Source organism: Dendropsophus ebraccatus, chromosome 14, assembly GCF_027789765.1.
Source record: "Dendropsophus ebraccatus isolate aDenEbr1 chromosome 14, aDenEbr1.pat, whole genome shotgun sequence".
Classification (NCBI taxonomy): domain Eukaryota; kingdom Metazoa; phylum Chordata; class Amphibia; order Anura; family Hylidae; genus Dendropsophus; species Dendropsophus ebraccatus.
In genome coordinates this window covers 52,949,609-52,976,313 of record NC_091467.1, presented here as the reverse complement: position 1 = coordinate 52,976,313, position 26,705 = coordinate 52,949,609, and the positions used below count along the sequence as shown (strand labels likewise).

At 44.2% G+C, this 26,705-nt stretch overlaps 1 protein-coding gene across 1 annotated transcript in view; it reads right to left on the bottom strand.

Annotated features, from left to right (window-relative positions):
- The window catches only part of NTSR1 (neurotensin receptor 1), a 106,340-nt gene that overhangs the window by 34,245 nt on the left and 45,390 nt on the right, over positions 1–26,705 (bottom strand). Inside the window, exon 2 of the mRNA XM_069952995.1 lies at positions 3,586–3,787. Within this exon, the coding sequence (XP_069809096.1) occupies positions 3,586–3,787 (202 nt within the window). The remainder of the gene's footprint in view (positions 1–3,585; positions 3,788–26,705) is intronic.

Here is a 26,705-nt window from a genome sequence, read left to right as displayed (position 1 = left end):
CCTGCACCTTGGGGTACATACCCCTCCCCCTTTCCTCTCATCCGTGTCCCCCTCATCTTATACCAGCAACCGGTGACTTAAAGAGAACTTTTGGTGGTAGATAAGCCTCATGGGAAAATCCATCCGTTTCTGCATTATCTGACGCTCTTTATTGTAACTGGAGATGTTTAACAAATTGTGAAATAAACAATGATCATTGTCTCCCTATGGAAACGATTCGAAACATGTGCGGGCTGCACTCCACCAGTAATGCGCTCTGTTGGAGCAGACTTGTGTGCAACCTGTTAGAGCCGTCGTAGTCACTGAAGAACAAAGTCCCGTCTGCGTTGCAATGCAGAATTAATGAGCACTGGGCCGCTGGATGACAAACGTCTTTGTGTTCTGTTTGTTTATAGAATTTTCTTCCAGTTTAGATGATAATAATTTTGGTACATTGTTTCTCTGCAGATAATTCCAGGCTGCGGGTGTTTATCTTTCGCTTTTTATTTTCAAAGGAAGAAGAAATTATTGAGTTTACTTAATTCTACCCTTGAGATGTCGGCTCGGCTGTAAATTACAATTTCTGTTATGAATGAGAATTTTTAATTTATTATAATAATTATATAATGTAATAATTATTGGTGACTTCATCTGGGATGGCGCTAGAAGAGAATTTCTGCCGGATTGTCTTAACACTGGGTAAAATCCAAGTGGGTGAATATAGTTTGATACTTGCAGGCCCGCTTCTGCCATGAGGCGGAATGAGCCTTCCGCCTCAGGCGGCAGAATTTGCGGTCCGGCTGGGGGCGGCATTATGTCCCCCCTGCTGTCATTTTTGTTAAGTATCACTTAACAAAAATGACAGCGGCCGCTCACCTGCCCGCGCTCTCCACATCCCGTCAGGTCCCGCGATGTCACCCTGCAGCTGTCACGGACCTCCAGGCTGTGGTGAGTGGCCGGGGTCGGTGGGGGACGCGCTGGGGTGATCGGGTCGCGCGGGACCGCCCTGCGCGACCCGATCACCCCACTCACTCACCACAGCCTGGAGGTCCGTGACAGCTGCAGGGTGACATCGCGGGACCTGACGGGATGTGGAGACAGCAGAGATCGCGGGCCGGCTGCGGTGTGGGACAGGTGAGTAGATGGCTGCTGCTGCTGCGGCGGTGGCGGCGGCGGGGGTGGTGGTCGGGGGGGGGGGTGTTGTTCCGGGGGGATGCCGGCTATCACTCGGCGGCAGAAACCCTTGAATCGGCCCTGGATACTTGTACAGTCCATTGTGTTATAAAAGATTACACGCCTTTTAACCTATTTTTATTGTATTTAATTTTTTTGTTTTGTTTTAGTGCAATCCAATGCAGTCGCGCCATCATAAGGGACCATTGGTACAACCTTGTTCAGTTTGTTTTGCCAAGACTGCACTCGGACTCTCTTTACATACAGTGTAAGGCAAAACTGCCATAAATGGGCACTAATGGGGAAGTAACTGGTATATGGGGCAGTATTCAGAGGCACTGGCTACTATATGGGGCACTATTGGGAGCCTAACTACTATATGTGTCACCATTGGTGAGAGTAACTAGTATATGGTGCAGTACTGGGAGAGATTAAGGTGCTGCTGTGGGGATTATAAACTATATGGGGCACTATTGGGGGGGCTAACTACTACATGGGGCACAATTGGGGGAATTAACTGGTATATTGGTCAGTATTGGGAGGGATTACCTACTATTTGGGGCACTATTGAGGAATCAACTACTATTTGTGACACTATTAGAGGATTACCTAATGCATGGGGGGAAATAATGGGGCAACTACTGTGTGGAGGCACTATTAGGTATAACTACTGTGGGGACACTACTAGCGGTAACTACTGTGTGCAGGCACTATTATAGGGTAACTTCTGTATGGGGCACTATTAAGGGGTACTGTTAAGAGAACTATTGTGTAGAGGTGGGTAGGTGGCGGTATAAAAGTACAGTGCAGTGCAGTTTAAGGCTATGTTCACACTACGGATGAGACCGGTCGTTCCGTGACTCCGGCTGGGTGATGTCCCGGAACGGCCGGATGATTTTCCGGCCACAGAGCTCTGATGCGGGCGCATCAGCGCGCGCCCGCATCAGAGCTTCCCATAGCCCACAGTGAAGTGAGCGGCCGGACCCGCTCGCTTCACTGTGTGAACTGACAGGTCTTTCTGTGGCCGTAATTCACTGAATTCCGGCCGCAGAAAACGGACCTGTCAGTTCTTTGTGGCGCCGCATAGATCCCGGCCAGAGCGCACACGATGTGTGTACGCTCCAGCCGGGATCCCATTGAAAGTAAGGTTATGTTCCACCCCGGCGGCGAGAACTACGGCTGTAGTTTTACGTAGTGTGAACATAGCCTAAAATTGTAACTGACAGATTCTGTGTGGAGTGGTCACCAAAAGAAGTCATCATGACAGTCTGGGTAAAGTGGAGAAAACAACGAAAGAGGTAGACTTCAATCAGAGAAGATGTTGCTTGTGAGTCACTGGATGTACTGTAACTGAGCTGTAATATGCTCACTGTATGGAGGTATAAATGGTCTGTTCATAGGGTTTTAAATACAGTATAAGACTATGTTTACACAACATATGTTTTGCATAAATCACAGCTGTTGTTGCAGTTTGCACCAACGGCCGTGATTTATACAAAACATACGTTGTAATGGAATGAATGGAATCCCAGCTGGAGTGTATACAATCAGTATATGCTCCGACCACGATGCCATCAGGCTGCTCGAAAAACTGACATGTTCACATTTGAATTAATCAGAAATAAAGATCATCCGGCCAGTACTGCATGATGATCTTCAGTAACACCGGCCGTCAAAGATCAGCCAGTGTTATATGTAGTGTGAACCCGGTTTTATGGTATTTGTCATTAGGTGGTGGTAATGCATCAGTAAGCCCGTCTTTCCACACATGCCATATATAACCTCTTCAATGCACTTTTATCAACACTAAGGGGGACATTTATTCGGTCCGTCGTTTTTAACGCCGGACTTAAAAATGTCCCCGCATCTCCAGCGCTACGGGGATTTATGTAGAGGCGGACTGCCTCTACATAAATCCTGTGCGCTCTGGTGCGCACCGCCGAAAACCTACGCCAGCTGAGGACTGGAGTAGGTTTTCGGCGTATCTTTTGGCAGAATGGATGGTGAATCGCGCGGACTCTGAGTCCGTGCCCTCCATTCCGCCCCCTTCACACCCCCTCCCCGCCCCCCGGCGTACTCGTCGGAAAGTGCCGATTTGCGAATATTTTATTTGCAAATCGGCCATTTGCGAATAAAATATAATGCGCAAATCGGCACTTTCCGCCGAAAATCATCCGTACGTCGGATGATACATGTCCCCCTTAGTCATGGCATAGCAGAGAGGAGTATGTGCTGTGCTGTGATTGGCCACAGACATAAAGGAAAGGGAAGTCCTGTACGTGTACCACTGCTAAACAACCCCGCTCTCATGGCAGCTATAAAATCACCTTGTCAGCACTAGGAAGGGGTTAATGTAACAAAACCAGACAAAAAATCTTTGGAAACGTCATATGGAATTGAAAGATCTGTAGTGAAAGAACGTAAAGTACATACGCAGGACTCCCACGCCATGCTTCAGGGACTGTATGCGGCTGGGCTCCATGGACATGCTGAGCACTGTCTGCTGGCCCCCGATGGTGCACACTTGGTTTTCCTGATGCGCCTGCTTCACCATAATAATGAGCTGGTTGGCTATGATGGTGTTCAGGACGGAGATCACAACCATCGGAAACACAAAGGAGAGGAAGGCGTTCACCTAGAAGAAAGCAGACAGGAGACTGTAAGACTAACACTATGTAAGCACCATGCTATGTTCCATAATAAAGCAATGTTTTTTCTACACACCACATGAGGAGGACGTCAACCCAAGGCATCACTCAGGGCATGATGTAAGTCATGTTCACACATCTGCACCTATAGGATAGCCAACAGCTATCTCCCCTGATCATCCTGTACACGTGAATGAGTTTTCAATGGGGAGAAGGGGGTAAGCTACTACCAGGCATCTCTGTTAGGGGCTTAACAGTCATTCCCGCTTCTATAAACCATGTCTTGGGGATATGGAAGACGGCAGACCACCATATACATTAGACAATTGCCCGGTTAGTGGTTTTGAATGACAATACGGTAATGTTTATGGCCCGTGACACAGAACCTTCTAGTAGACTTGTTAGCCCGACGCCACCTAATGGCAGATGACCTCTCCAACACAATAACACATGACTCTCATTCATTCTGTGTGGCACTGACATTATTATGAACTCGCTTTAATAATCCAGTGACAGAGATGATAATATGAAATTAATATCGGGAGTAAATGGAGACAAATGGGCGATAGTTCTGTGGGATCCAGTTAATAAGATGAAATATTGGTGAACCATCCATCAGAGGACTCCGGCTCTGCCTCTCCAGTCATTAGCAGGCCAGACGTGTACACCGCCACTCTGCGAGGCTCTGATTCATTGCTGATTGCCGCTGGGTTAATTAGTTTCTATAAATGGTAATTTAATATGATGGGGATTTCTTTCTATTGTCTTCAAGGACAAGATGGAGCCAAATCTCCAAGTGAGGGGGAAGGGGAGGGAATAGGGGGCAGTCGGTGCAATTTCATTCATAACTAAATGGTGTCACCAGAGGCGCAGCCTGGCGTACCTGGACTAAAACATGTAGAAGCTTTCTGTAGTAGCGGACATTGAGGTGGAATCTGAACCAGTGCTACTGCTGTCCTCTTAGGCTGTGTCCACACATTGCAGTTCTGTCACAGTACCGCGTAAAATCAGCACTAGGCAAACCTAAGAAAATAATATAGTCCTACCGTATGTACTTGGGGAAAGGACCATGGTAAGCAAAGGGTATGCATTTTTTTTCCCCTGATATTGTTATTGCAATAGGCAACATTGCAAATAGTCTCAATCAAAAATCTTCAACTGTACAGTTCCTATACATGCCTATGTGTCTCCATGGTAACAGACTACAAACAAGCCCTCTGTAGTCTGATCCTACAGTCATGTATTACACCGGTCAGTAGAAGAAGAGTCTGGATGAGGAGAGTAACACATGACTGCAGGACCAGACTACACAGGATTCAGTTGTAGTCTGTTGCCATGGAAACACAAAGAGAAAGCATATTTTTTAACCTCAAGGAAGTCACATTCCCATTGAGAATCCATCAGCAGAAGGTAGGTAGACCTATAGTCTGTGTATAGAGCAACAAGCACAGATTGCCATAAAGCAGGCTATGGGTCTGATTCATAGATATAGACGACTTTACACAGCGCGAGTACCTTTTCTTCTGAAGCACTAATCATTTCCCACCCACCCCTATTCTGTGCCGCCTGTCAGATTTCAAACAGCGTAAAATCCTCCCGCGTCCCCTATCAGTAATGAAATCCTGTTTTTCAGAACATTTTGGTTTATCTTGAGATGGCAAACAAACACCCAGACACGCTGAGATCAATAGTCTTGTTTGGAGGTAAGACTGGGAGCGTTCAGCGCATGCTGCGAGAAGAAAGGCGTCTTCCCCGCAGGATCCGATCTCTCTAACGTGTCTGGTTTTTAATAAGTTGTTTTGTTCTCATCAGAGGGTCAGATGAAAGATTCCCAGCTGATGATGACTGGGAGTGATTTCTCTATCCACTGGGTGCCACTGCTGTGTGGGAAGAAATAAAACCGAGATGTAATAACACATTCAGCTCTGCTACATCTGCGCTTAACTATTTAGGAATGGATGGTTTGTAACTTGAGCTATGCTATGTAAAACCACACATGACGCATCGGGAAATGAACTTGGGCCATGCCAAAGGAATAACGCAGCTCTGCTACATCAGTCTGTGCTGTTATGCTGTAATGCACTGACTCAGCTATCAGTCATTCAGAAGTTGGTTGTGTCTGTGCACTGGGTGATCCTCTGCTTTATGCTTACAAATTCTGCTGCATGATGATGGCTACAATAAATTCTGCATCTGCGCCGGACTACTACACCATTCCTGAAGTGGGATGCCAGCAATACCAGATGCAGCAGAGTTGAATTTGGCGAGAGAGAGAGATATTGTAGAGAGAGTTACAAATATGGCTGTAAAGGCCCCATACAGCTGCAATAACCGACAGCCGAATGATCATTCAGCTATCAGTTTTTTTCCCTACTTGCTGCCCGTCCTCCCCATTCACAGGAATGTTCAGCACAATAAAGGGATTGTTTGTGCGGCCAGGATGCTCAATTTATTGTGTTGTGTAAAGGCACTGCAAGCAAGTGCCGATCCCACTGATTAGCGGATGGACGAAGATCGGTCAATCTAAAAGGACCCTCAGTGGGAATTGCCAGATGTTTATTATTAGACCTCACTAGAAATAGCCTTATAGTAGTAATACTATTGTACATAGCAGTATTATAATAATTATTATATTCTTGTATACAGGGGGCAGGATTACAGTAGTTATATTCTTGTATATAGGAGCAGTATTATAGTTATATAGTTGTATAGTTATACACGACATGGAGGGAGAGGAGCAGCCGCACATCCCACATATGGCTGCCACTAGTGCCGCTAGTATATTCCTGTGCTCACATGTCAGTACCTTATGTCTTTCCCATTCTGTTTGCAGCAGCATTGGTGAGTGCAATACCACATTCATACTTGTGTTGCTTGGGGGCAGCCTTCCCCGCCGATGGTGCTGGCCGGGTTTTGGGGGGGGGCACTTTGGGTTTGGTCCTGTGAGATTGGGGTTGCAGGGCCGTTCCATGGCCCCCCTTCCCTGCACATGCACGCTTTGCGGGGATGGCGGTCGCTGACCGACACGATGTGGAGTTAGCGTAAGGACCCGTGTGAACCAGGGGACCTGCACGTGGTACACGGGGCTATTATGGTTTGATCAAATTAGATACCGACACCCTGACGGTTTTTAAAATAGGCCTAGTGGCACTAATGTCAGCCATATGTGGGATGTGCAGCTGCTCCTCTCTCTCCAGTTCGTATTATAGTAGTTATATTCCTGTATATAGGAGCAGTATTATAGTAGTTATATTCTTATATATATAGGAGCAGTATTATAGTAGATACTGTATATATGGAAACAGAGGCAGAGTCAGGTGGCTGGCACTACTGCTAATACAACTAGGTGAGAGGATCAAAGGGTAGCAAGCTGAATCCTGGATCGTACAATGTGACCGGCTAGTGGAGGTGCTCTGCACTGAACAGTCAATCCAACATAGGTAAATGAAGAAAAATAGAAGCGGTCACTCACCACTGTATCACCGTTGAACGCTTCATTGATCCAGATAGACACACAGCAAGGAAGGGGGAAGTTGGAAAAGTGGGTGCAAATCAGACAAACGTTTTCACGCGGTCACGCGCTTCATCAGGTCTGGCCAGACCGCTTCTGTTTTTCTTCATTTACCTATTATAGTAGTTATATTCTTGTACATAGGATTCAGTAATATAGTAGCTATACTCTTGTACATCTGATGTGGGTAGATTGTAGTGCAGCATATTTGTAGATCAATCTTGTATGCTATATGGGGTTCTCTTTTGGTGACTGATCACTGCAGTTTTTAATCCTGTTAATCTTAATCTGACTGGTGTCTATACCTGATGTGTTTTTACTTTTTCTTGCCTTCTTTTTAATACTCAGCATGCAGCTGTCTCACATGGGCTTGCTGCTATTACAAGTCTATAACCCCCCTCCCCCCACCTGCCATATGCAGAGAGACCTTCGGGCCACCTCATGTAGAAGCCACTCAGTGCACCTACTACATATACATATACTATAGGTACATCCATCCTGCTGGGATTTATATTCCTACACTGACATAAACCATATACATTTCTATATTGCTTACTTGGGGCTGTAGGCAGAAGTGTAACTCTTGGACCAGAGCTGAGTGTTTCGAGCATTTATTTAATGCTTATTTAATGCTCTATGTAAGGACAGAGTCTCACCGCTAAGCCTACACATCTATTAGGAGACATGACGGGAGGATGTCAGCACATTGCTGTCTCTGCTCTTTCCTCCGTGTCTCGGTGAGATGTTTCGGCTTATTTATAGACCCCTCACCATATGTACAGCACTCTATAGTCACTACAGTCATCATACACATCAGCAAGGGGAAACCCAGGCGCTCAGGGTCAGTCTATGGTCTAGAGAAGGAAACCCATACGGACCTACCCCATGTTGGAAAAGAATCGGATGGGTTCCTATAGAATAATTAGGGCAGTTAATTATAGGTTCATAGACCGTAGCCCTGGCTTTACTATCGATTGTCCGAATGACCGAATTATTAGGAACTCACCCAAATAGGCTTAAATTCTCTACAAATATGCCCAAACCATGTTTCAGGAACCTGACCCCACCAATCATTCATCTATGCAGCTGTCCTTTAAGGGTCCTTTAACACGCACAGATAAATCACTTAATCGCTTGTTTAGCGAACGGCATGTGATGATTTTTTCTTTTGAAAGATAGGCAAGGCATTTAGACGAGAAGATAAATCACTATGAGAACTCATTAATGCAATCGTAATTGCGTTCGTATCTATATACTGGGAATGATGAGTGTTTACATTGAAAGACTTGAGAACAAGTAACAATGATACTGAGGTCAGCTTCAAAGGTGCAATCAACCACATTGCCACATTTACTCCAGAAGATTATTGCTTAACAATTTTTCGCATGATAATCGGCCAGCTAAACAGGCCCTTAAGACCCTGAACTACAAATCCTGACTGATGAACAATCCAGCATCAAGATTCTTAGACAAATTGCTCCTTCTATTCTTGCTTCACCCCAGACTATACAGTGTGACACCCCTCCAGACTGCACAGTATGACCCCCCCGCCACCAGACTACACAGTGTATCCCCCTCCAGATGACACAGTGTGACCCCCCACCAGACTATACAGTGTATCCCCCTCCAGATGACACAGTGTGACCCCACTCTAGACTACACATTGTCAGTAGTGGATTATAATAGGTCTGTTTCAGGCGGTAGCCTGGGGCCCTGAGCTCCTGGGGGGCCCATGGCCAACCAAAAAGACCTATATTGCAGTGGTGTATTATCTCCAGGCTACAGTTCTGCCATGGTTTGCATAAAAATCACTGCTTTTTACCGCAATTTTGCACTAATCAGCGCAAAGCTGCAGCCAGGAGACAATGCAGTAACATTAGAGAACATACTGAAGGACCTTATCATGTGACAATGATGTCACCACAGGTCCTTTTCAGGTTGCATTATGGAGGAAAAAGACTAAAGCTAGTTCCGCCATAGTTACCGTGGGTTTGGGGGCCCAAGCTTGGTGAACAGCCCGGGGCCCATGGTAAAGTTAATCCGCCCCTGCACAGTGTGACCCCCCTCCAAACTACACAATGTGACCCCCTTCAGATGACACAGTGTGACCCCCCCTCTAGACTACACAAGGTGACCCCCCTACAGACTACACAATGTGACCCCCCTGCAGACTACAAAGTGTGCCCCCCCCCTTTCCAGACTACACAGTGTGACCCCCTCCCAGACTACACAATGTGACCCCCCCACACACACCAATACATCATAAATTTTAATACTGATTTCCTAGACCCTGTAGACATGTATTATCCAGGGCTCCGCCACAACATCAAAGAAATGCAGGAGGTCTTGCTCCCAGTACATGGCATACCAGCTGCATACGGCGGAATAATTATGAGGACGACATCTACAGGCCAGCGGCATCCTTCTGATGTGTTGAAGGGTAGACATTACATGCTTGTTGATGAGCATGTCTTTATTACTATGGCATTCAAAGCAATTGTCAGTCTTTCAGTGCTGTGACACTCCCGCAGCCCCCCTGCCACTTGTCAGTCGCTGCTTCTGAGATTTATTGAATTCAGATAAAAATTCTATTCACTGCAGGCATCTAAGAGACGAGAAAACACGTCTTCTATCACACAGCACAGGGCTAAGGACGTTACAATGCACAGCATCACATTGAAGTTAATTGGACCTATGTGAAGGGGTCCTCAGGAGAATTTTTTACTTTCAACTGGTGCCAGAAAGTTATACAGATTTGTAATTTTATTTCTATTTAAAAAAAAAACTAAAGTCTTCAGGTACTTATCAGCTGATGTATGCCCTGCAGGAAGTGGTGTATTCTGTCCATTCTGATATGGTGCTCTCTGCTGCCACCTCTGTCTGTGACACGAACTGTGTCCAGAGCAGCATGGATTTTCTATGGGGATTTGCTACTGTGCTGGACAGCTCCTGAAAAAACAGAGGTGGTAGTAGAGAACACTGTGTCAGACTGGAAAGAATACACCACTTCCTGCAGGACATACAGCCGCATTTAAACTTGTGCCATGAGGCTTCATCCATACTCTGAGACTGATGGGGATAGCTGGATGCAGCACTCCCATAGCAAGTGAATCAAGCATCAGTATGCCTGATTATTGGTGGATGTTCCAACAGCTGGACCCCCATAGGTCAGATATTTATAACCTAGCCTGTGGATAGACAATATGTTGTTGTTTTTATTTCTCTCAGGATAAGTGCTTTTAGGACGGGTTCACACTACGTAAGTCACTGGCCGTTCTGTGACCCGGCCGTGTCACAGAACGGTCGATGTCAGTTAAGTTTTTCCTGGCCGCTACTGCAGTACCGGCCGGGTAAACTTCAATTCTATTGAATTGGGTTGTGGACGCATCCATGTGCGCCCGCATCCCAAATCACCATAGCACACAATGGAGAGTACGGCCGGAACCGCACTCTCCATTTAGTGAACTGACAGGTCTGTGCACCTGCTATTCAATGAATAGTGGCTGCACAAAATTGACATGTCAGTTTTTCATGCAGCCAGGGGATTCCTCTGACTTCTATGCAATGAATCTTTTGTATTAATCACGGCCGATGTTGCTGATTTGCAACAACGGCCGGGATTAATACAGAAGATATGTTGTGTGAACATAACCTTATTGTGAAGGTACGGTGGTATTTCTATCTGGCAAATATTACATATGAATGGGGTATTCCCTTTCCACAAGATAGGGGATAGCTAGCTGAACGGTTGTCCAATGGGCCCTGTGTGAACAGAGCGGCAGTACGCAAGCAAGCATGTTGATCTCCATTCTCATGATCAGTGGAGTCCAAGCATGTAGGCCAGCTACTTATTATCTATCCCGTTGTCCATCCCTGGGATGGGATACCAAAATTAAATATCTGCCTTACAGATTACTAGAACTATTCCCCTCCCCCCCAAATAATATATTTTTTACCTAGAGACGCAACTGTTTCAAGCACTACTTATACCTTATTCTATATGGTACAAGGTCAGACACTGAATTGAGTATCTAGCATGCAATACTACTTTTAGCCTGTAGTGGCCGCTATAGGGAAACTATGGCTGAACCATTGGCAATCATCAGATCATTAAGCGATCATCAGTTGTATTAAGGCTTGTAATAGATATTTCCGTAGTTGTGCACTCCGTTCTATTGGATGACAATGATCATATCTGTGAGGGCTTCAAGGAGAAGATCATCTTCACTTAAGATCTCATTGATTTCCTTGAGCTATATGACTCAGTCTTGGTGTGTGCACAATTAATAAGCGCTGGTTAACATCAAATTAATCTCCTGAAGATGTTTAATACAAACATAAATTATTCTGCCTAGAGGCCTGCTTCTCCCTGCACGGTGACAAGTAGTATTGATCAGACAGTGAGAGAAATAGAATAATAGATGGAGCTCATGAGCAAGAATATGGACCAAAACAGATGTAAAAGGTCAATCTCTAGTGGTAAGACGGTAACAATTATTCTATCCTATAAGTGGGTTTTAAAAATGATCTCTGCTTGTTACAAGGGTCCTCTATATCATGCTGATCACAGGGTGTCCCACTGCAAGTGACCACCTATTAGTGTTGAGCGGACTTGCAGAACTAGTCAGGTTTGGCAACACTCTCTGATTGCCAATCCTTGGCATTTGACTTCCAGTAGCTGTAGAAGTTTGATGCCGCCCTAGTGCTGCCAGGAAAACATGGATACAGCTATGGACTCCCAAGGGTGGCATCCAACTTCTCCAGCCACCAGGAGACAAATGCCAAATGTTGCCGAACCTGATCAGTTCCGCAAATCTGCTAATCACTACCTATAATCTGTGCTGCAAGTGCTCTATTTTCCTTCAGTGTTGCCATAAGATAAATGGATTCTATGGATGGATGGATCTATTGGTTAATAAGGACAGATTTTCCTTGACAACAGACAGTGGACAGCAAGTTGCAGAGAATTGAGACTCCTATATGCTAAGGGTATGTGCACACTACAGAATCCAGGCGAATCACCCACAGCTTGCCCCCGCTAGCGGCCATGCGCATCTCTGCCTGTGCCATAGACTTCATTCTATGGTCAGGCAGATTCTGCCATCCGCCAAAGAATGAACCGGTTTCATTCGGAGGGGGTCACACGTCCGGATTCCGTGGTGTGCGCATACCCTAAGACTAAGACTTGAGCCGTTGTTCTGAGCAAAGGAGTGTGTTGTTAGTAAATATGTAAGGAATCACATAGGCTATCTCATGGAAGGACATTACTTGATATGACAGTGACCATTTAAAGAACCTTGACACCAGCCTGATACATTTTATCTGCAGTGATACAGTGTATGAAACTACCAGGAAAGGAGAGCTCATATATTATTATCTACACTAGATACAAAGTTGTCAGAGGTACAGGGAAACCTTGGATTACGAGCATAATTTGTTTTGGGACATGCTTGTAACTCAAATCAGTCGTATATCAAAGAAAACTTTCCCATAAGAAATTACAGAAACAGAGACGATTCGTTCTATAACCCAAAAATAAGGTAGGTAAGTAAAGAAGGGGTTAATCAGTTAACTCTCCTACACTCTCCACACAGAGCTCCCCAGGTGGTTGCAAACCTGCTGGTACCTGCTGGTTATAGAGCCGGCTGTCTCATACTAAGAAATCTCTGTCATTTACCAAGGTACAATTTTTAAAAATTGTTAGCTTGTCATGCAAATGTTCTCAAACCAAGTTACTTATAATCCAAGTTTTCACTGTATTAGGTTTTTACCATCATTCTCTTATATCTTATATACTTTATCGGCTGCTGTCCCCTTCAGGGGTTAAACCCATTACTCTGTGTCTACAGGATCACAGATGTACTCGGTTATTGTGCCAATCTCAGATAATTATAACCTCCCCTCGGGGGCCGCTTATTACAAGCAGTGCCATGGTCACCGGATGAGACCCTTTGTTGAGTCTGCAGTGCATATAGTGACTGTATCATGTGTCAGAGTCACCCGTGTAACATAGACTTTAATGTCATAGTCGCCTGATACATTAAAACAGTTTTTTTTCCTTGACATTTTACCATGACCGAGGCCGCCACAGTCAAGGGCCCTGCATTATGCCCCATCTTCTCTGATGTCTGCATGTCATTGTGACACGTCTTATCAGCCTCACTGTATTAAGTGCATGTGAACTTGAGTCGTCCTCTTCTGTCAAGAGTTTTATTTGTCTCTCAGAGAATTAGGTGATGCCCTATACAGACTCCATCACAGCTCGGATTGTACTGAGCCAAATATGACCCTATCACCATAGGTATAACACCTCTAACACAATGGGGAGACTTATCCCACTGCTTTATAGTAAGATTCTCTTTGTTGCCCAAAACAACCAATCACAGCTCAGCTTTCATGTCAAATATTACTCTGGTAAAACAGAAGAATAGCTGTGATTGGTTGTTATGGGCAACAGAAAGAATCTTGCCCATCCAAGATCTATCCCCTCCAAGCCTTTATATTCTTCATAATTATGGGTCTTGCCTATTAGGATCTTCTTGTCCCATAACAGATTGTGTTAAAAAGGGTGCAGCCTCCTCCGACTTTTAGGGGGAGAGTAAGCTAACATGGGTGACAGATTCCTACTTCCGGTTCAGTGTCCTAGAATCCATGTGGCCACTGCTTGGTTTCAAGTACAGTACAATCAGTCGGCACTGCATGTATTTTGCTGGGTTCCCCTATGCTCTTACATAGGAGCGTGAGAGGATGATTGCCAGCTGGCGCCCTCTTCCTCAGCCTATCAGAGGCTCTTTCCAGAAAGTTCTAACTTATCAGCTACCAAGGTACCTCAGGCTGCTCTTCTGCAATGGGACACTAGCTACAGCTTCTCTAAAATACTTCTGGTGGGTAGTAGTCTAGGAGAGTCAGTCAGACTTGTTTTTCCCTGACCAGATCAACACTAGCAAGAGTTCCTACGGGAGTTTCTTCCTAGGCCCGTACATGCCCTAGCCTACTATAGGACTATAGGATGCTGTTTCTTTTTTTATAAGCACCTAACTAAAGCTACCTCACAAGAGCCACCCCATGGCCGGGTCCTTCCCGAAGGGTTTTTTGGCTAGTCCTGTGTTTCGACTCTTCGATGAGGCTCCACAGGCTCTTCTTTTGCATATGCTTGTTTCCAAAGGGGCAATGCACCTAGGATTTCACTGCATTGAGAGCTTTCACTAGCAGGCGGCAGTTTTATAGTTTGGCTGGTCTCCCTGAGATCAATGATCTGTTTTTCTTATAACTAAAGCTATGGCCTGCTAAACTACCACTAAAGAGGTGATCCAACCTATGTCAAGGGCAAATGTTCTTTCAAGTAACTAAAGTCCTTTCCGCTGACCAAGGTCTATTTCACGGCGGTTTGGAGAAATGTAATATGCTGACGTGCCCTGCTGACTACAGCTCGCTCCTGTACTACTGGATCTGGCACTCTGTGATCTCTCCAGCATTAGATGGAACTTCATAGCCGTGAATATGAGTTTTCTCTATTATTCAAGTCACATAAACGCAGACAAGGTTGTGAGAATTGCCCTGAGTACTGCACTAATTAGACAGCCCCCCTCCTGGTAGCCCCCAGCCTAAACCCAAGTTTACTACTTAAAACTTACTTTTCTGTTGCAAGCCAAGTATTATTCCTTGAAGGTCTAAGCTGTTAAACAGAACCTCACCAGTACTAAAAGGAAAGCGCAAAATGCCTGTGAAATGTGAACTTGTTACCAAAAATGTACTGTCTATTCCTTTAAGAAAGCTGCAAGTAAACTGTTCAACTGTTTAAAGGGAATGTGTCACTTAAATTTTCTTCAACTGAATAGAATCACATGCTAAAACATGTTCTTTTATTCTAATCAGTTTCTATTTGCTGACTAATTTATGTTTATTTCACTATTTGTACATTGGTATGTGGGCTGCCATATTGCCTGGGCTGTTTTAACAGAATTTACTGACATGCTTTAAAACAAGACTCATGGATATAGATGGCAATAGACAGACACTGTGCCCTTGAGATGAATGTAAAACATCATTGAGGGCGCTCTGTGACCTTTGAAAAGGTCATTTCACAGGGAGCTGCAATTGTCTTGTATTGATTTTATCTATCTACTAGTGTGACGCTGTAATGCTGTACAGATCACTTTACAGCAGACTCCTCTAATCATTACAGACAGAACAGGAAGTCTCAGCTTAGTTTTAACCCCAGTGGTGAGAATACAACTGCAAGATTTCCAGATTATTTTATAACATAGAGAGAAAAATGGAAAATAAAAAAAAAATGTCACAAAAAGTTCTTAAAAAAATCTGCTTAACATAAAAACATTATTTAAAACAATAATTCGTTCAGCCAGGGGGTGTTAGCTAGGGCAGGTGGTAGCGTACTGTCTCAGCTCTTTACATGGGGCCTGAGTGTTATGTGTCCTCCCACATGTCCAAGACACATGCCCATTAAATATTGGTGTAGGTGCAGGTGTAGTGCGAGGAACTACAGAGTCCAGTGCGCACTTAAACAGGTGCAAACCTATACTGTAGAAACTTCATAAAGACATGGTAGACATCATAACAGACTTTATAACTAACGTTATAACTGTCTTTTCACAAGGTGCAATAATACAGAGAATAACTTGCTTACTGAAATTCCTTGAATCCGCTTGAGATATACTTGAGACTTTGGATACTTTGAATACTCAGGATAATTTTATATCACTGCCTCACACAGGTTTACTGGAGAATACTTTTGACTGAAGAGTAGGTGAAATAATATTTGACTGATTTGACTGAATAGACTGGCGGTGGTGATAGTGGACTGTCTGCAGGGGAGGAAGAGAAAGGGATTCCGTGGCCCGGGTCACTGGGACCTATCCAAACTCTTAGATACTCTGCATAACTGCACATATACGGGTATGAACATCCACCTAATGCTGTTTGTGGGCACTGAGGGACTCAGATCCAGGAACACAGTCCCACCTAGTGGGTAAAACTAGCCGTCAGTGACACCCCTAAAGATACTTAGCGTGTTGCAGCAGAGTTCTCTGCTTTACTTGCTCTAACCTAACTGCTGTCTTGAATCTTGTCAAGTTATCAGCATGTGTGGATAGTAAACAGGAGACACTAGCCCAACATGGATAGGATGAGAGGAACTTTAAATTAGGAAGACAGTTTCTTGAAATATTGTCACCAAAGATGGATCCTGGCCTCCAGGCCCAAGAAAGCACGGCAGTAGGAACAACACCCTCTTGACTTTCTAACTAAGGATACTAGACTGAGCTGAACTGAAATAATCTGAACTAACATCCCCAACTACTCCACCTTACAATATAAAACCTACAGGGCACTCTACGATTGGAAGAACGACACTTTGTGACACAAAATAGGAACTCTGCTAGGTTACAGGAGGGCCCTGCATGAGGTACCCTTGACAGAAATTGGTCTCAGTCAGCTTACATGTAATTACATATTATAGGATAATACAGAAATCAATCATAAACTCTAGTAAACCTTCTTCAGCTGTACCATATGCTATATAGAAGACAGTGACACCTAATGGTGGGAGTGCAAACTTCAGCCTTCATCCCAGAGCATAGATATACCTATTGATACCGACCTACACACTTGCTATACACCGCAGTGGCACATCCGCTCTGTGACAGCTCTGGGCACGTCTTCTCCATCACAGTGTATAGAGGGAACTACTGTACTCCCCATAGGTGAGACCCTAATGTGATTTTCTATTTAATGCATCTGACGCTAGGCCCTTCCTGGTCACAAGCTCCACTAACCCTGCTGCCCTGTTATGTTGCCATTCATATCTGTTTCCTATATAACTAAGATAGTTTCCATTTAGAAGTCTTTGAAAGCTGGGAGCAGCCCCAGTGAACACCATCTATATACCAATTGGCATTATTAGTATTACTCTGTACAAGAGTGTTGCTTGGGGCAGCATGTGGTGATGGTGGAGGACACATATACTATTGAATATGGCGATCACTGGAAACAAAACACCCGAGGCACAGGCAAACTATCTAGGCTAAGTGCCCGTTGTATGAAGTGCTGGGTTATTTAGCATTAGAAAAACATGGCCACTTTCTTCCAGAAACAACACAACTCTTGTCTCCAGTTCAGGTGTGGTTTGAAATTAAGCTCTATTCACTTCAATGGAACAGAGGGGCAATACCCCATCTAAACTGGGAGACGAGAGTCGTGCTGTCTCTGGAGACCCTCTAGGGCTACACCTGACTCCCTATCATAACCATACACACACAGTTCATAGCCCCCCAATCATATTATCTGACACATGGAAATAATGATGATTGATCGCTCCCACCAGCGGCTTATTTCTCCAAAGAAGTGTAAATGAACCAGAAGCTTGTATGACTGCACTGAAGTATAATTGGGAGATTACAATTCTCCCCATACAGCAAAAGATGTGGTATAAAATATACTGATTTCTATGTATTCTAACATCCTTGGCTGATGCACAGTAATAGCAATTCACAATTAGAAGGCAAGGGGTTTCCCGTCTAGAATTCTAGGGGCTTAAAAGTTTTCTGCAGTATTCCTTTAGTCTCTGAAAATATTCATCTTCTCATTTCGAGTCACTCTTTTTCCTATTGTTGGGGTGGGGGGCATGATGTAAAATTTGGCGGAGAGAGGCACCAACTCTGGGAGTGTACCTAAAACCATGTTCATCCTGAGCTTTCTAGTTCATGACTAGAATGCCAGAATGACAGTAAAGACTGACACACTTAGCAACAAGATTAAAGGTCGATATCGTCCAAACCCACCGTTGTGATTGATTTGGTCGTAAATATGTGTATGGCGTTGTCTAGAAACACAGCCGAGAGACCTCTTTGTTCGGTGCTCTTTTGATGCGGCTTACCTCTGCTCTATCTATAGACAACACAGGAACACTTGGCTCTGCTGAACATCCCTGTGTTTCAGGGGGTACAGGCGGGCAGACGTTATGACTAATGGACAAACGATTGTTCTGCCGTCGGTCATTGAAGGTGTATGGGGGTCTTAATGTCAGTGCAGTGCAGAATGCCAGTCAGGCTCTAGGAAAGCTGAGTGATGCCCCTGATGTTTAAAATAGTCAGAGACTACTCTTTTCCGCCACAAAATTGCTGGAGATTTTCTGTGTGTCCCCATAAACTAATCTGAGCTGATTTGTGGTCGGAGCTGTAATCTGCACTGCGGGAGACATTGCCAGTTTTATGTGCCTAGTAAATTTTTCTGACATTAAAGTTTCCACTCGGTGGCTGAAACCATCTCCAATTACCATTGCGGTTATTTATGACCAGACGGACCTTCCAGCAATTAAAGCCGAATCTTCATCAGATCTTTTTTTGTGCCATTGTTCAGTGGAAGGGAATGGGCGGCGGCATGCTGAGCAGAGCGCCATGGGTCTGTATTAAAGCCAGACTGATCATGTATATGTGATATGTGCTGGCTACATCAACGAGTACTTCTTCACCTGAGATATCTAAAAAAACACATTAAACACATGCATGCCAAGCCAAACGTGCATATGCATAGGGAGAAACAGCTGTCAGCTGAATCAGCATTCTTGTATATGACCACCTTTAGGCCTTAGGGTATGTGCACACTAAGGAATCCGGGCGGATCACCCACTGTGGATTCCGCAGCTCACCACCGCTCGCAGCCATGTGCATCTCTGCCTGTGCCATAGATTTCATTCTATGCACAGGCAGATTCCACCGTCCGTACGAAGAATGAACCTGTTCATTCTTTGGGTGGTTGGCGGAATCTGTCTGACCATAAAATTCAGTGTATGAGACCAGCGCGGGGCGAGCACATACTCTAAATCACAAAACAGACCTGCATTATGGATAACTTTTTCTAACAATTTGTTCTATATTGGATCTTCTTATGTAGCATAGACCATTTTTATCTATATTTGTTAGTTTTTTGTTGTTGCTGTTTTGGTATTTTGCTGAAATACAGATATAATACATCATAACTACAATGAAGGGAACTAGACAAAAACAGAATATGCATTTGTAAATTCAAATATTTTAATATTAAAGCAGCAACCAAACTGCACTCTCTTTTGTAGATAGGGTGCCCATGTTAAAGGATTCCTCAATCCCGTAATATATGAAGTCAGAGATCTCTGCACACATTCTACACTGGCTATAGTGTTGCTACATTGGCTTGAAGAAGGTCGGATGCGCAACCGAAACGCCGCTGGTAGCCATATTTACTTGCTTTATCTCTATGTATCTTGATCTGGTTGGATTGTGACACAAAGATTCACTTCATTAAAATTATTTTACTAGCAGAATAACTTGTGAGTGCCGTGATCTCTGACTTCACTTTTTTTGACATAAGCAAAAAATGTCCAGCACTCCAATAACACTGTTCACACTGTGCAGGTTGCTGTATCTGAAATACAGACAAAAAACAGGAAGATGCAACAGCAACCTGCAAGTGCTAGGACTAAGCGACTGTGTCATTACAGTGTTGTGGCGATTCAAAGAGTTTCCCCGCTGCCGGCATGATATTAAGACATCATGCCAGGCGGGGAACAAATCCATTACTCACCTTCCCCGTCCGTAACATCTGCAAAATTGGGGACGTGTAAATGCCAGCTTACCGAATATATCAAGATAGATATTTGAAATGGAAGAACTGCTCTAAAAATTTGGTTCTTAGCAAACCATTTGATTAAATAGAGTGTGCCATCTCACCACGTTAAGGTGACCTCAGAGACTTTTTAGGCTAATATGAAGCCTACAAAACTGGGCATACAGGACCCAAATAATCTCTATTTAAAACACTCACAGGAGATGGGTGTAGTGTTAGGTAAATGGAGATAGCCACATCTCCCACATATACCACAAAAGGCAATTTTGTAGGCCATATATTAGCCCAAGAGAGGCCATTGTTAGTGTAGGTTCGTCTCACTGAGGCCACCTAAATGTGATAAGATGGTACACTCCTATTTGATCAAATAGTTTACTAAGAACCTAATTTAAAAAAAAAATTAGAGCAGGTTTTTCATTTCAAATATCTATTTCGTGTATACGACGGGGGCAATGTATACGGTAAGTCTTAGCACTTGCAGGTTGCAACCTCTGTTTTTTTGTATGTTGTAGAGATATGTCAAAAGTTTGAATCGGTCAGGATCAGACCCCGATCACTGGAACGAGTGGGGAGGGAAACATACATGTAAAGCCCCTATGGCGCTATTATATGCGGGGAGCTGTGGGAGGGCTGCCCGAGTGATCTCTAGATTGTCCAGACAGCCCATAGAAGATAGCAGCGGTCTGCTGCCGCCACATCTATTTCGTGGAGCAACGACAGAAGATCGTTGCTATCTTATTGATTGTCTTTCAACATGTTGAAAGACAAATGACACAACGATCGACGGCGGATCATTGTCTTCTTTTACACAAGGCGATTATCGACCGTAACGGGTGATATCGGACGAATATCGTTTTCTGTAATAGTGCCTTAAGAGCTTCTCTTCTGGCCATCTGTGTGCGTGAGATATGGTGAACAGCTAAAAGAGAATGCGCTTATTCCAGCGATCAGTGTGAGAAACCCAACCTTTCTCTGACATGTCAAAAGTTTTCTTTTTTTATGTGACAGTGCCCATTTAAAGGGGTTATCCAGCGCTACAAAAACATGGCCACTTTTCCCCCTACTGTTGTCTCCAGTTCAGGTGCGATTTGCAATTAAGCTCCATTTACTTCAATGGAACTGAGTTTCAAAACCCACCCAAACTGGAGACAACAGTAGGGGGAAAGTGGCCACGTTTTTGTAGCGCTGGATAACCCCTTTAAGTCTGCACAGTATTTTACTTGGTATATCAGTAGTTTGTGCTCCATACCTGATCATATAGCTAGAGACAAGAAAATCAGCCATGATGACTAGACTATACAAGATTGCTCTCCTGTTCTTGCCATCTAAGGGCCCTATTACACAGAGCGATAATCTGCCCGATCAGGTCGATTTGGCAGATTATCACTCTGTGTAATAAAGACAGTGATCAGCCAAAGAGCCAATCATCAGCTGCTTGTTGTCAATTAAACATGTTTAAAAATCATCGGCCAGCGTCCGTGCATTGCTACATGTAATGGTGCCCAGCCAACAGCTGATGACAGTGTAAAAGTTATAGTTTATACTTACCTATCCTCCCCAGTGTCCTGCAGGCCTCTGTTCCCTGCTCACCACTGACACTTCTGGTATTATCACTTCAGTGACAGGGTGCTCAGCCAATCACTGGCTGCTGCTCTATCCACTCCTGCCAGTGATTGGCTGAGCAGCCTGTCACTGAAGATATGGGACCAGAAGCGTCAGTGGTGAGCAGGGACATGAGAAAAAGCATGCCGGACAATGGGTAGAATAGGTAAATATAAACTTTATTATTTGTTATGTAAAAAGCATGGGCTTTACAGACATTGTAAACCATGCCCTAGCAGCCCTGCTTTAGAGTAGTGTATGAGCTCGGTAAGCAAGTGCTGATCTAGAAGTTCGGCGCTCACTTACAGTGCGGGTTCAGGCCGTGTAATGGTGTGCAGAGCCACTTGTCATAAGGCAGCCTTGTATATACAGTATAAAGAAGCCGCATATTTAGATGTTATTGTGTGGGGGCTGGTAATTCCTGTTTGTCTCTGCAGGTTTCCTGCCGCTGACACTTTTGAGAACGCAGGAATTCGCACCCCTCTTCCGTCCTGAACTGTGTTCAGTTCTCCGAGAACACTTACAAGGATTCTGCGTCACCTTTGTTAATGATGGCTGCACAACCTGTGTCAGACCCCGTCTCTATAAATCCCACTGATTCTCTGCGATACATTTCATGGCTCCCACTTTATCCTCCTCCACCCCTCAGGAATAATCGCCTCCTTTTCTGCACTCACTGCTACGATTTATCCTTTGATTATATTTCAAGGAAAGACTTGCAGGTAGCTAATATAAAAGTTGTGAGCTGACACAATGACGAGTGATTAGGCAGCGGCGATCAGAGGTGTAAGTATGAGGAGGTGGAGGGGGCTATATTTAGGACTAGTTGAGAGCTAGAGGGCGCAAATGTGCTAATCAAACCCCTTAAAGCAGCATATCCAAACTGCAGCAAAAATACAACTTTTATCCCCCTCTGGCTGTCAGGGCGTGGTGGGAGTTTTACAAAAAGTGTAGATACAGGTTAGAAAATACTGCCTAAAAGGAGATCCCAGCATTGAAAGTTATGCCCCATGGTCTTGGGCTCCACCCCCCCCCCCCCCTCCCGATCCCAAGAATTACACTTATTACTCCCTTATATTCCCTGCTGATATATATTGCGCATAATTTAAAGGGGTTATCCAGGCTTAGAAAAACATTTTTGCTTTCTTCCAGAAACAGCATGACTGTTGTCTCCATTATAGGTTTGCTTTTGTACTTAAATTGAATCTGTCAGCACTCAGACCTGACCCAAGTTGCTTACAGTGTTTTTTTTTTTTTTTTTTTTCGCTTGCAGCACTCTAGTGGACATGATACCTCTAGCTTATCCATCCATGTAGCAGAAAATGTATAATACTTGTTTTCTAAGGGTGGTATTACACGGGACGATTGTTCGTCGATTAACGATGAATGATTTCAAACGACCGCTATGATAAACTATTTTAATTGTTCACCCTATTACACAGGATGATTACTGTTATTTACAGTTGTTCTTGCGCTCGTCCTTTCCTGGCTGATAGAACAGGGAATGAGCGAACGATGCGATTTGGGCCAGATTCTATCAAACTATGAACGATTTCTTGTCATTTAATCAGTGCCTGCTATTTCAAAAAACGATAATCGTTCAAATCCGAACGATCTAACGTTTTTGAACGATAATATTCCTGTGTAATAGGGCCCATACTGTAACCAAGTATTAAAAAGGAGTTGCGTGGCATGGTCTGGCACGCCTCATTCTTGATTTCTTCTACTTCCTCCATTTGAATAATAATCTAATCTCGGCCTCCAGTTCGCACTTCGCTGATGATGTGCATGTTCTGCGTCCTATACCTGTTCAGGCACCGGAATCAGGAAGAGCGCTGCACATGCATTGACAAAACGTGTGCCTCATCAGCGGTGTGCAAACTGTACCACTTTTGTACCACATAATAAAGGAGACGCAACTTACATGCTCTACCGCTTGTTCCACACTACACTCTCAGAATTACGTTCTTTGTTGTGCAGCTCCAGCTCTCCAGGAACAAATGAAAACTCATAGGATCACTTGGGTTTTTGGCCATGACTGACTGGGGCACAAGGTTCAACCCACCTGCAGGTACCTTTAGAACTAGTGGTGGTCCACCTAGGCTGCAAAGAAGGTTTACCACACATGGGGGACATGGTGTATGGATCTTACTTGGTAGAAACACTTAATAAAGAAGAGTGTAACGGTCACAGTGACGTCCACCAAGGAGGGTGCTATAGGAGAACCAGCTTTGAAGCAAAGACCCCAGTCATTCCGATTAGCCATGCGAGTTGTATTTTCACAACAGTTGGGAACCAAGAGTTGGAGGCTCGCTTAGGCTTACCAAGACTTCCATTGTTGTATTTATGGGTGGCTTTGAACCCAGTTCTTCTCCACCTACCTATTGATAATGGCAATCTTACCCAGGCCCAAAGACACATGAGAAGATGGCAATATCATAAATGGTACATAGTAAATGGGTGTTGCTTTGGGGCCCCGAAGCGACATCATTCAGTCCTGGCATTTCCTATAAGAGCTTTTTAAGACATAACTTTTCCATTACCGCAAAAAGGCGTGTTGCTTGGAAAACGATTCTAGATAGAATTTGTAGAAATCGATAGTCCTCGGATCTCTGCGTTTGTTAGGAAAACAGATCAATTTTTCATCTGAACACTCGACATTCCTTAACAGATCAGTAACTGCTTGAGCCCTGTGGTCTCTCCTTGAACAAGTCTCTTAAGCTTGGCATTAAATGTTCTCTACACCCCGAGAACAAGGGGTATACAAGTCAATCATAGTGCGTTCACTATAACTGCAGTTTTAAGGAGACGTTCTATCTCGCTGGTAGTATACCAAGTTGCACCCATGATTGAAAATTTCTCACCTTGAAAGGACAGGTCGGGCATACCGTCTTTCTCTGATCGGCTGACTTTAACTAGGGCTTACTTTTGGAGTAGGGCTTACATTCCAAGTTGCAAAGCGTTTCCTTTGTATAAAACTGGAGGTTCCCTTTAAATTATAATGATTAAGTGTTGCTGTTTGTTGTGAAGATTGTCTATGACTAGTGTTAGGAGGGTAACTCTTCCCCAGTTTTCCTAATTGTCTCGACACAGCCGCATGAGATCGCCGTCAGACCTCATCCTTAAGGCCTCATATTGAGCCTCTATTATCATAATTAATGTAATCAGCACAGGCGATAAAACAATAATTCGCACATAACGCCGCATGTTTGCAACATCTGACCTTTTGGAAAGGATGTAATTACCGTACGCAGGATAATTGCTGAACCTGTTCCACAATCAGCCGCTTGTGATTCTCTTTAGGAATTGTGTGATAATTACTCTATCAGTCAACAAGGATGACCTCAATATGTATATAGACCAGGGCTCTAAATGAATAACAGGGAGGGGGAAAGGTTACAGGTACCAACACTCAGTACCACTTTATATAAGTGGCTTATGTTATTTTGTTTCATGATCACATTGTAAATGAAAAATTCTTGCATACTGGAGTGCAAACTATTCTATAAGATGATCAAGGAAGGACACAATCCCACTAGATAGCATGCGCACGATGTTCAAGGAGATCATCAAGGGTGGAAGCTGTTAAACTTCTAGTTATCCCCCCTTCCTCTTCTTTCCTGGTGATCTTTCCTTCCTCTTCTTTCCTGGTGATCTTCTAGTCTATCCTCCTTTTTTGGCAATTTGCTATGAGAAGATTCAGATGATGATTTTGTAATTCCTTCATAGTGGACATAGCCCATCAAGGTGATTAAACACTTAGGGGCCTTGTACACAGGCAGATTATTGGCCAAGAGCGTTGCTGGAAACACTCCTTCATGTAAAAGTGACGAACCCGCTGAGGAGTGGGAAAATGCATTTTTAGAGATTACTTTAAAATTCATCATTATCAGCTGCACATCTCCCTGTGTAAACAGGTGTGAGACCGATAGCAATGGGAAACTGATGTGCATATATCCATGCTGTCAGTTTTCAGACCATATAAACAGTGCATACATACTTTCTGCACTGCTGTGTGTAGCTGGAGGAGGTGGAGCGGCTTGAAGATACAGAGAGAGTAGGGGTACTATTACAGGAAGCGATTTTTAGACGATCAACGATTAGCGATAGACGACCTCAAACGATCGCTATGACGAACGACCTGAAACCGTTCACTCAATTACACGGAACGATGATCGTTACTTATTACCTTTTTTGCGTTCGTCCTGTGGTTGCTACTGCGTTCGCCACTACTGCGGAACGACCGAGCGACGTCTTATTACATGCGAACGATTTGCAAATGATCAACGATAAAAAAAGGTCCAAACTCTATTAAATGACCAACGATTTCTCGTTGGTCGTTTAATCGTTGTCTGCTATTACACTAAATGATTATCGTTCAAATCCGAACTATTTACCGATTTTTTGATTGATAATCGTTTGGTGTAATACCACGCTAGGACAGGAGAGCCGGAGGGCACAGCAGCACACTGGGTATTTATGCACCGCTTGTGTGATCTAAACACTGACAGCACTGATATTTGCATATCTGTGCTGTCAGTTTTCATGGCCGCACATATAATAAAATGATCGCCTGTGCGGACCAGCCGTTTGATTAATTACGCTGCAAAAGATCTCACCGATTACCGTTTGCGGCCGGAAGTGGCTGAGAATTATTAGGTCTAAAAGGACCTTTACCTACTAGGATGATTGTAAGGTGCCCATACAATTTGGCTGACTATCATCTCTCCCAGCTAAACATTTATATATTCCCTATGGGGAAGGGTAAGCTGCAGCCTGACAGCTGTGGCGCAGATTTACTCCTCTCAGAACAAAAGAATTGGGTGATAAAAATCCATCATATATGAAGTTCCCATACACTTTATACTGTTGGCCAAACTCATCAGTGGCGTTGGGTTTGTCTGACTTTACCATAAGGTGTATGGGGTTGTCCGGTCTAAATTAAAAAACTATGCTTCTGCCAGGGCTACAGGGGACACAAAAGTGCGGTATACTTACCTGTCCCACTATGCTCCAGCTGCCGCTTCCCGGGCCGCCACCTGTCCTCCGCGCTCCATCGCTGTCATCATTCTAACAACTTTCTGTTATTTGCCATTGCCACAGGAAATGGCTATTTAGCATAGACAGTATAGTGCTGTCTATGAGGAGCTGCAATTTCATGGCCATTTAGC